Source organism: Podarcis muralis, chromosome 9 (assembly GCF_964188315.1).
Source record: "Podarcis muralis chromosome 9, rPodMur119.hap1.1, whole genome shotgun sequence".
NCBI classification, from domain to species: domain Eukaryota; kingdom Metazoa; phylum Chordata; class Lepidosauria; order Squamata; family Lacertidae; genus Podarcis; species Podarcis muralis.
This window is the reverse complement of record NC_135663.1, coordinates 21,275,362-21,286,433: the sequence shown is the minus strand read 5'-3', so window position 1 is coordinate 21,286,433 and position 11,072 is coordinate 21,275,362. Positions and strand designations below refer to the sequence as shown.

Genomic DNA, 11,072 nt, shown 5'->3' with positions numbered 1-11,072 from the left:
GAAAAGTTCAGGCAGTGCTTTGGGGACTCCTAGTGTTCACTACATGGAATGTCACATCCTTAAACCAAAACTCACCACCTTAAAATCAAAAGCAGCAAAAGAGGAATCCTATTATTAGGAGGACGAAGCAAAGGGTTGAAAAATAGTGGTCAAACTTTTGAGTAAGCTCACTGTTGCTGGGGGGGGCAGTTCCCCCCTGAATGGACTAAGATGGCTGGATGATTTATATTGTGGTTTTATGTTGTGAACCACCCTGAGACCTGCGAGTATAGGGCGGTATACAAATTCAATGGGCGATGATAAGATCAACAACAACAGCTCTATAAACCTTAAGGGGAAGGGCCACAGTTCAGTAGCAGAGTGTCTATTTTTCCAAGTATCGCTTTATCATATCAATGGATCCAAACTACAAGAAAGAAGATTCCACTTAAACATTAGGAAGAACTTCCTGACAGTAAGAGCTGTTCGACAGGGGAATTTGCTGCCAAGGAGTGTGGTGGAGTCTCCTTCTTTGGAGGTCTTTAAGCAGAGGCTTGACAACCATATGTCAGGAGTGCTCTGATGGTGTTTCCTGCTTGGCAGGGGGTTGGACTCGATGGCCCTGGTGGTCTATTCCAACTCTATGATTCTATGATTCTATATCCTCCAATACCTCGCAGCCCCAAACAGGATGTCCATGGCACATACCCATCAACTGTCCAAGACATCCTCTTTTGGGGGTCCATGCTGCTGCACAAGACCACAGCTCCCCAAAATGTGTGATATGGCGGACAGACACACATCTCACATGAGAGCATGGTGCCCAAAAATGCACTGGAGCGCAGCCTGGAACATAACAAAAACTACCACCAAGATATCAACATTTTCAAAAGTAGGGGGTCTTGGCTTTTGAAAAAACATGGGGTGCACAGTACTTAGCTAATAGGGAACCACTGTTCTAGAAGAACACTAGAAAGGACGTGAAAGGATATGACAAGTGAAAGGAAACAACAAAAAGCTCCCAGAGCCAGACTTTCATCACTTAAACTCTTATAGTTTTGATTAAAAACCGCTGTAAAATGGCAACTCTTCAAAACTGGACTCTGTCATGTGCCTTGTGATCCTGTTCCTATTCCTAGGTGCTCTTGTAAACCCCAGATTTGACTGTAGCAACAACCTTCCAGATCATGCTTGTAAAATTCCCCATGTTGCGTCATAAATATTTTTTTACCGAGCAGTCGTGACAAATATATGAGAGAGCACAGACTGAAATTTCTCATGAAACAAGACTTTATTACCCACAAAAATCATATATATCTAGGCCTAGGAACTGTGCCTTCTGCTCAATGTAATTATTCCCCTGGTAGCTTGAAAATGAGGGTATCATGAATGTGGAGGCAGCTTCTGTTCAATGTAATTAGTTCCCCCAGCTACTTGCATTGTGAAAAGTGCAGCTGTTAAGCCATAGTGAATGCTAAATGAAGGTAATTTCCATTATAGATTGCATGGTAAAGATGCGCCATGTTCGCTTCTGTCACAGCCGACTATTACAATGCATAAATAAATTCTACTGCTCCAGTGATGGCCTTAAATCCTAAACCACGCTGTCTGGTACACCGTGTTGTCATGAATGGGGTATTTCTTCCTGCACCGTACAGTAAATCATGCCAATTAACTCCACATATAAGGAAGCAGCAGAAACACAAGCAGAACCAAAACACACAAATATACTTGGGAACCATGTTGTTCAATAGCCCTGGTCTCTCAGGGTAGATGTCTGTTTCGGATGTTATCCAGGAGATTTTGGGCCTCTTGGAGTCCATGACCAGCAGCTACATTCAGAAGCTTTTCTACATCCCTGGAAGATATGCAATTATCAGATAAACAGGCAGACAGAGAGGAGAAATGAGAACAGTGTGGGAATGGGCAGTTTTGTGCTTGTGTTGCTTCTTCATTATCTATACATTTGTAGTGATGCCCATTGGTGTGTCCGATGCATTGCCAAAAAAATAAAGACTGGTGCAGATTTGCATAACATTTGCACATGCTATTGCATACAATGCAAATTAAGAAATAACTAACAGAATATAAGCAAAAATAATAATACACCTCACCAGTGAGGAGCAAGACTGTGACCAAGTAACAGCAGGTGCATGCCTGCTTAGTCTGCTGTGGGGAGCTACTTGTTGATGGGCAACTTGAAGCCCCCTCCTGGGACTCAGCTTGACTGGCAAAGAAAAAGCATTGTATATGCAATATAACACTGAGACACCAGATGGCGCTGTGGAGTCCTGTCTTTCCCTACCGGGTTTCCCTGTTAGGGTTGCCATATTTTGAAGAGCGAAAAATAGGACACCTTTGCCGACTTCTGCTTTTAATTATGGATCTCTGTGACGACTCTCATCATGAAAAAGAGGACGTGTCCTGGAAAAAGAGGACATGGGGCAACCCTACCTTAAATTTACAACGTGTTTAATTGAAACACTTCTTTGATGTGTCTAGATCCAGCCCTGCTCTCCCTTCTTGGGGTTCTTTATCTTTAATTCACACTTGGACTGAACAGCACTTCAAAGAGAGACGAGGAACCTTGTTGAGCTCAAGGGCTGCATTCCCATCTGGCTAGTTTTCTGGGGGACATATGCTGACAGTGGACAGGGCTTGAGGCAAAAATGGTTGAATTTGTGCTATAGGCTATGCATACTCACACCCTCATTTTGTCTTGTATCCAGACAGAGAAGAAGCACAATCAAAATTTAAGGAAAGTTTCTAGTCAGAGAAAGACAAGGAGGGTTGGTCATGAACATGTTCATGGAGAAGGGAGAACTTTGCTTGACTATAGCCCTAGGAGCAGAAAGAAATGAAACATACCCTTCTTCAAGGATAGTTGTCATGTTCTTCAGTTTCCCCACAGCCAGGTTGAAAGAGGAGTGTGGGTGGCCTTGCTCTGCTGCTTGTCTGAAAGAGAGAAGACAAAGGAAGGAGGCTCCAAATTAGGGTCAACATGGTGACCAGGTCAGACAGACTTGCAGAATGTGGCACCTTCCAACATTTCGCTGAGGAAACGGGGGCATGCTTGAAACACCTTTACTGCCACACCAGAGACACCAACTTGTGAGGGAGATTGGGGGAGAATTCTGGGAACTGTAGTTTACCCCTCTCAGAACTACAATCCCCACACTCTTAACCAATTATAGGTCCCAGAATTCTTGGGGGTGGGGTGGGGGCTTTAAACATATGTGTGTTATGCATCCATACCTAGCTAGGCCCAAAGATCCCACACCAGAGGTGAATTAAGTGCAGGCAGTATAAGTCCAAAGAAATCTTACGGTGACCATGTGTCCTATTTTACAGAGACTAGACCTCCATTTTGAAGGCCTCATAGAGAACAGCCCTTTATTTAACGTCATCCTCAATTTGAGGACTGTTGAGAAGTCTGGTTTACAGTTAAGGAACCATAAAAGAGGACAGTAAAAGCCTTGAAGTTGCCCATCCACAGTCAGGAGTGCCTGGTCAACAGACTGAGCAGGCACACAGGTCACCTAGTGTATTCTGTACTGTAATGAGATGTATTGTGTTTTTATTTAAATCATGGCAATTATTTCTTAATTTGCGTCTATACTTATAAATTACCATGTACAAACTGACATCCTCCTTTGTCCTCTTCTTTTTGGCTATCCAAATCTGTTTCGGCAATGCATAACTGGCCACCCTAAAAAAAAACCCTGTCCCATCTGGACTTCCTGCTGGCGTGGGACCTTCAAACCGCTCTCCAGATGGCTATAAGCTCAATTACTACAGCTAGAATAAATTATTCTCATCGATTACTTCTTCATATCAAGGTGCTTAATGGAGAAACATTTAGGAAGCATGTTGAAGAGATAGGTCGAGCATGCCCGGCTGCAGGATTTAGCAGAGGAAGGGCGATCAAGGGCAAAGGCATTTAGCTACTATCCGTGGCTACTAGACACGTTGGCTATGTTCTACCTCCCATATGCCTTTGAATCCCAGATTCTGGGAGCCGCAGGTGAGGAAAGTGCTGTTGAACTCAGGTTCAGCTTGCAGGCTTTCCAAGGCCATCTGGTTGGCCACTGTTAGAACAGAGTGTGAGGCAAAAGGGGCCTTTGGTCTGATCCAGCTGAGCTCTTCTTTTGTTCTTAAATTCAGCAGGTGTTAGTGATACCATCAAGGCAGGGTTTGGGGGCAGATGTCCAGGGCCCCATGTAGCGGATTGAGCAGGAGGACCCCCAAATGCAGCAGGACTGGCTTGACACATCAAAATGTATGTGAGGGAAACACTCTTAAGACTATTTCATGGAATCATGGGACCAAAAGGGTGATCTAGTTCAACCCACTGCAATGCAGGAAACCTTTGCTCAAGGTGGGGCTGAGATGACCCTGAGATTAAGGATCTCATGCTCTACCAACTGAGCCATCCTATGGATAGCTATCCCAAACCCAGAGGCTAAAATTACGGTACCTAATTGCAATACTGGCAGGTGCAGTCATTTAATTCTTACTTCTTATTCACAAGATGCACTTGTTGTTGGAATTAAGCCCTCAGATCCCTCACTATGCCTTTTCATAAACAGGGGAGTTTTAGAAACCAAAATACCAGGAAATGGTTACTTTGCTGTTCCTCCCATTGGCCCTGGAACTCTGGACAGCTATGGATTTATTTACAGTGGTACCTCAGGTTACATACGCGTCAGGTTACATACGCTTCAAGTTACAGACTCCATTAACCCAGAAATTGTGCTCCAGTGGTATGGCGGCAGCAGGAGGCCCCATTAGCTAAAGTGGTGCTACAGGATAAGAACAGTTTCAGGTTAAGAACGGACCTCCGGAACGAATTAAGCACTTAACCCGAGGTACCACTGGATTTTTAATAAATAGCCACAGCAGGCACTGCAAACTTCCAACAGTTTGACTTCACCCCCAAAGGTTCACTCCTCCATTGTCTCCTGAGACAGACGGATGCCAACAACAACAAGAGAACGAATCATTACCCGCTTCTCACCTGAACCACTGCATGGCTTTCTCTTCATTCTTTTCCACACCAGCGCCTAGCAATGAGGCAAAGTCACAATCAATATGGTTGCTAACTTTTTTTTTTACTGGTCCTTGCTCCTGCATTGTTAAGGGCAGCTTGGTTTACAGACCTTAGCAGGCAGTGGTGATACTGAACATCTCCATGCTTTGAAAAACTTGGCTTGGCTCATTTCCGCAAGTTGCTGTTAAAGCAACACGCCAGACCATCTTTTGATGATCAGTTGACAACCTCACAATACAGGCCTGTTAGGTGAAAAGCCTACCCCTATTATCCAAAATATTAGGGACAGCTATCACAGTAGCTGAAAATACAGAGGGGGAACCAGGATGCACTTGTGATCCTGCTGTGCAACAGCTGCTGCAAGCCCACACATTCAGCCTAATATCTGAAAGGGTCCATGTACACACAGAGATCTTCCATCTAATCAAGAAGCCCAGATTATTTATCTAATGTTTTGCAATGTTCTTGTTCTCTATTTGGTGCAAAAAAGAAGTTCAAGTTCAATCACGGGTAGCCTAGATCTACACTGATGTCCTTTTCACAAATTCAAAGGTTGATAATTGGGCACAGAAGTCATCTGATGGCGACCAAAGTTAAATATTACCTTTTAGGTATCTCTGTCCCACAATGTGCTGGGCACTGGGGTACCCTAGATGAGCGTACATGTGAGCCACATGGAAATGGAAGTTCTCATAACACAGCATGATGTAAAGCAGAAGAAAGATGGAACCAATGATAGCCACCAGCTGTAAAGAAAGAAGAAAGGACTGAGAGGTTTGCTAGTAGTATTTTTAGACCAAAGACCACTAATCCCCAGGCTGGTTACCGTAGAAATGTTTCTCCTCCTCCCTCTGTCTCACAGTCATTCTCCTTTCACTCTTTCTTCTATCCTGGGTACACACACCGTATATTTTAACCCCCCAGCCCCCGCCCCCAAAAAATCCTGAAAACCGTAGCTTGTAATAGGTGCTAGAAATTATAGGTTTGTGAGGTTAGGGTTAGGGTCCTATGATGGACGGGCTCCCAGCATTACACTCTAAGAGGGTTCTGCGTCTTCTGTTGCTGCAAGCCTCAGAAACAAACAGAAATCGAACATGCTCCAAAATGTGGCTCTGGCCCTCTCACCAGCTTTCCGACTTTAACAAACTGAAACGATTTTCCTCCAGCTCACATCAAGCAAAAGCTGCTAACCTGAAGCTCCACTGCTGGCCTTTATTTTTCTAGCTAACCCTGAGCTCAACCCCTACCCCTCCACATCCAGCAGAGAGTGTTTGCCTTCTTGATGGCTTTCCTGATGGGTCACCACCCTGTCTTTGTTTGCTTAATGACTTGGCCATTATCAGGCTGGACATGGGAAGCTAAGTGTGGCTATTAAGTGTGTGCTTTCCAGTTTAAACCTCCAGGCATTGATTACATTCTAACACTTACTAAATCTAGAAATTATGAGTGCCTGACACTCACAAACTCTGACACCCGAAACTACTAACAAAACAGTCCACAAACGGGATAACAGGCGCTCTCAATGAGCAGTTATTACCCACCTAATTCCACCTGGAAGGGCACTCAGAAAAGGACCTTTGAAACAGATGGTTAAATTTTGGACAGCTCCACGCAGGAGAAGGCAGTCCTTTAATAACTCCCTTAGTCCCCAGCCATTTAGGGCTTTGAAGGTTAAGACCAGCATTTTGAATTGAGCCTGGAAACAAAATGGTATGATTCACTGTACTGTACATGAATTTGGATCTCCATGGTATTCTAAAGACCTTCTGCGGGAGAGCTCAGTTGGGAGAGCATGAGACTCTTAATCTCAGGGTTGTGCAAAACGATTCTTGTATTGCAGTGGGTTGGACTAGATGACCCTTCATGGTCCCTTCCAACCATACAATTCTATGATTCTGCAATGGCTGGCTGCTTCTTTGGATGCCAATGGGATTGTGATCTTCATCCAGAGCCACTACTTGTTGCATCCAATAAGAGATCATTTAGAACAATGGAATTCATTTTAAGAAAGCAATTTAGGAGATACTGCCACGGCTAGAACACTAGTTATTGTGGACTTTTGAGTTCTTAATAAATGGTTTTAGTTCTTAATAAATGGTTTTCTAATATGCCTGGATGGATGGACGTCTCTTTAGTTGGGTTATTGCAATTCCCCACTTCTATGTGATAAATGAGGAGCACAGACTTCTTTTGTCTAGGTCACTGATTGGCCAGCTTATCAGCATATTTGCAGGCCGTGGCTGACAATTTATGCAAAGCAAACAGTATCAAACCTAAGAAATCTCTGCCTTTCACAATGGACTCAAATTGCTGTTAGACAGCTCCTTCTTAGATAAAGCCCATCTAAGTCCTTTAAGCATGACAAATGTGCTTTTATCATAGGGCACACAGATGTTTTCAATGACAAGCTGTTACAAAGGGTAATGGATCACCCTGTCCGAAGCAAAAGGTGGGTACCACTTTGAATGAGGCTTTAGAAAATAGGACCCTTGCAGCCTTGATATGCAATGATTGTTTCTCCTCTACCTGTTGATTTCCTGACTAAAAGTGCTTGATGCCTTTAAATGTGTTCATTCTGGATGTAGCTCAATGAGAGCTATTTTTCTTTTTGTTATCTTTGTTGTCAGGAGGCAGGTTCTATTTGTAGCATTTGAAAATTAAATAGGAAGCAGGAAACAGGAAAACAGAGATATGTATCAGCAGTGAGAAAGTTGAGGGGGGATATGGGAATCTGCCTTAAACCAACTCAAGACCATTGGCCCATCTAATCCAGCATTAGGGACGCGGGTGGCCTGTGGGTTAAACCACAGAGCCTAGGACTTGCCGATCAGAAGGTTGGCGGTTTGAATCCCCGCGACGGGGTGAGCTCCCGTTGCTCAGACCCTGCTCCTGCCAACCTAGCAGTTCGAAAGCACATCAGAGTGCAAGTAGATAAATAGGTACCGCTCTGGCAGGAAGGTAAACGGTGTTTCCGTGCGCTGCTCTGGTTCGCCAGAAGCGGCTTAGTCATGCTGGCCACATGACCCGGAAGCTGTACACTGGCTCCCTCAGCCAATAAAGCGAGATGAGCGCCGCAACCCCAGAGTCGGCCACGACTGGACCTAATTATCAGGGGTCCCTTTACCTTTACTAATCCAGCATTTGTCTACTGATATGGGTTATTGGTGAAATATTATGTGGAATTAGCCTTGCACTGGTCTCATGGGCGTAGCATTTCCTGAAGCCTGGAGCAAGAGGGCAGAAAACCATTCCGTTGGAGAAGGAGGACCATAGCTCAGTTGTGGAGCACAGGCTTTGCGGGGTTCAATTCCCGGCATGTGCAGGTAAGGGCTGGGAAAACCTCCTGTCCGAGATTCTGGAAAGCCTCTGCCATTTAGTGTAGCCAACATGGTGCCCCTCCAAATATGGACTACAACTCCCATCATCCCTGACCATTGGCCCTACTGGTTGGGGTTGACAGCAGTTGTAGACCAAAACATCTGGGTGGCATCAAATTGTCTAGGCAGTTTAGATGGACAGTCAATATAAGGCAGCTTCCTATGTTTCTATGAACAAGAAAGGCTTGGACTCTGGAGTTTCTCAGCTGCACAGTGGGTGGCGTCAACACCATCATCTTTAGCACTGTTGTTGGTTGCATTATTACTACTGCTACATAATAATGGCTCCCAGTACGTTTCCGAGCACAATTTAAAGTGTTGGTGCTGACCTTTAAAGCCCTAAACGGCTTCGGTCATGTATACCTGAAGGAGCATCTCCACCCCCACCGTTCAGCCCGGACACTGAGATCCAGAGCCGAGGGCCTTCTGGCGGTTCCCTCATTGTGGGAAGTGAGGTTACAGGGGACCAGACAGAGGGCCTTCTCGGTAGTGGCGCCCGCCCTGTGGAACGCCCTCCCTTAAGATGTGAAGGAAATAAGCAGCTATATTATCTTTAAAAGACAACTGAAGGCAGCCCTGTTTAGGGAAGTTTTTAATATTTAATGCTGTATTGTTTTTAACACTCGATTGGGAGCCGCCCAGAGTGGCTGGGGAAACTCAGCCCATTGGGAGGGATATAAATAAAATTATTATTATTATTATTATTATTACTACTACTACGTTCATTGTGCTGGGCACTTACAGCGGAACAAGAAGAACACAGATCCCTGCCCTTTGTTGCTTTACTGTCTAAAATTCATAGTGTAATAGCAGCGAACTGGCAGGGATACAGCGTGTCTGTTACTCTCATCCAAAGTACTAACACTAAACTAATTCACCGTGTGAATCCTTATGCAGCAAAAAAATGGCAACATTCCTACATAAGGGAGAGGAGGAATCAGGATTAGGGGAACCCTGAGATTTGCAGAAGTTCAAAAAAAATTTACAAATATAAACCCTTTAAAAGGAGAGGGAAGAAAAACCAAAAGCAGTCCAACGAAGACTGAGTGTGGCCATTTGGCATGGAATATTGACTGCTGGGGTGGGCAGGGGGAGAGAAAAGGGTTGGGGGAGGTGAAATGGAAAGGAGTGCTCTGGAACAGGGCACAGCTTGCTGGCGGGGGGGGTTCCTGAACAGGAGCAGTCCATGCTGCAACAATTTGTTGCAGCTCCCACTTATGCATACTTTGGTACTGCCCCTGCCACCCACGACAAATACTGTAATAATCATGGCTATCCTTTCTGCCTTTGAGCAGAGATGACCCAGAAAGTGAACCATAGCCCCAAGTCCCTATCCTTGGTCACTCACCTCCCATCTGCTCCACTCGGAAAGAGAGGTTTTCTTAATCCTCTGGGGAAGAAGAGCCTCCCTGATCTCCTCAGGACCTGCCTGGCTCCTTCTTGTCGCTTTCCTCTGCATTGTAGCCACTTTCATGCCCCTGCTTCCTCTCGCATGCTTCTTGCTAGCCAGTTTTTTACTCCAGCGAAGAACAGACTGCTTCATTCCCCTCCTCCGGATCCCATTCACAGTTTGCGCTCAAGCCCAGATCTTCCCGTCAGCAGGCAGGTGCTCAGTGTGGCTTCTACCTCTGATTTATGGGCAGCAAGAAAAAGAAAAATATGCACTGCTCGTGGAAGCAAAAAAGAGGGGGGGGGGGACAGTTTTCCTTTTGTATGGGTCCATTGCTTTTTCTTCCCCAGCAAGGCTTCCGTGCTTTGGCTGCACGGTAGACAGAAATTCAACAGATGCAGCTTTCAACAACATATAGTGATGTGGGGGATAAGCCAGCAATCCCACCTAAACAGAAAGAGGGGAATGGTGACTTTTCCTTCAGGGAGCTTCTCAACAGCTCATATTTTAAGAACAAAAAAGTTCATGTTAAGCTTCTCGGCTTCTCTCTGATTTGAGTGGCCATTATGCAACCCATCAGCTATGAACATTTTTTAAAAAAGCATTTTTGACCCCTATGTTTTCAGCTCATTTCTCAACATATAAAGGTAGAGGGACCCCTGACCATTAGGTCCAGTCACAGACGACTCTGGGAATGCAGCACTCATCTCGCTTTATTGGCCGAGGGAGCCGGCGTACAGCTTCCGGGTCATGTGGCCAGCATGACTAAGCCACTTCTGGCAAACCAGAGCAGCGCACGGAAATGCCGTTTACCTTCCCGCCAGTGCAGTACCTATTTATCTACTTGCACTTTGACATACTTTCGAACTGCTAGGTTGGCAGGAGCAGGGACCGAGCAACGGGAGCTCACCCCGTCGCGGGGATTTGAACTGCCGACCTTCTGAGCTCTGTGGTTTAACCCACAGCGCCACCCGCATCCTCTCAACATATAGGTTTCATATATAATTCTGAGTTTCTTGTTAGCAATGGAGATCTCGCTGCTAAGAAAACTGGAGCAAAAAATTATGTTCCTAATAATTTTATTACATGTGAAAAGAAACTGTTTTTGCTGGGATAGCTCAGTCGGTAGAGCATGAGACTCTTAATGTTAGGGTTGTGGGCTTGAGCTCCACATTGGGCAAAAGATCCCTGCATTGCAGGGGGTTGGACTAGATGATCCTCGTGCTCCCTTCCAAATCTACAATTCTATGGTTCTATGATCCTTCAGAGGAAAAGA

The 11,072-nt window shown here is 45.1% G+C and overlaps 1 protein-coding gene across 2 annotated transcripts; it reads right to left on the bottom strand.

Moving 5' to 3' along the window:
- Positions 1-212: 212 nt before the first annotated feature.
- On the bottom strand, positions 213-10,239 carry LOC144328850 (uncharacterized). Of its 2 annotated transcripts, XM_077933875.1 has the most exons (6): positions 9,755-10,239; positions 5,634-5,775; positions 4,997-5,042; positions 2,848-2,934; positions 2,685-2,745; positions 1,737-1,837 (listed from the first exon to the last, which is right to left on the bottom strand). In XM_077933875.1, exons 1-5 carry the CDS (start codon positions 9,947-9,949, stop codon positions 2,733-2,735), a joined length of 483 nt encoding a protein of 160 aa, XP_077790001.1. In that variant the 5' UTR covers positions 9,950-10,239; the 3' UTR covers positions 1,737-1,837; positions 2,685-2,732. The 2 variants fall into 2 exon arrangements, with proteins under 2 accessions (XP_077790000.1, XP_077790001.1); XM_077933874.1 differs by lacking the exon at positions 2,685-2,745 and having other exon boundaries at positions 213-1,837.
- Positions 10,240-11,072: the final 833 nt, after the last annotated feature.

Bases quoted from the DNA above. Each gene is read 5' to 3' on its own strand.
- LOC144328850 (XM_077933874.1), bottom strand. From the start codon at position 9,949: ATGAAGCAGTCTGTTCTTCGCTGGAGTAAAAAACTGGCTAGCAAGAAG. The intron at 5,776-9,754 runs GTGAGTGACCAA...CTTTCTTTACAG, and splicing joins CCGAGTGGAGCAGATGGGAG to CTGGTGGCTATCATTGGTTC. The intron at 1,838-2,847 runs GTATGTTTCATT...CATATCTTCCAG, and splicing joins ACAACTATCCTTGAAGAAGG to GGATGTAGAAAAGCTTCTGA.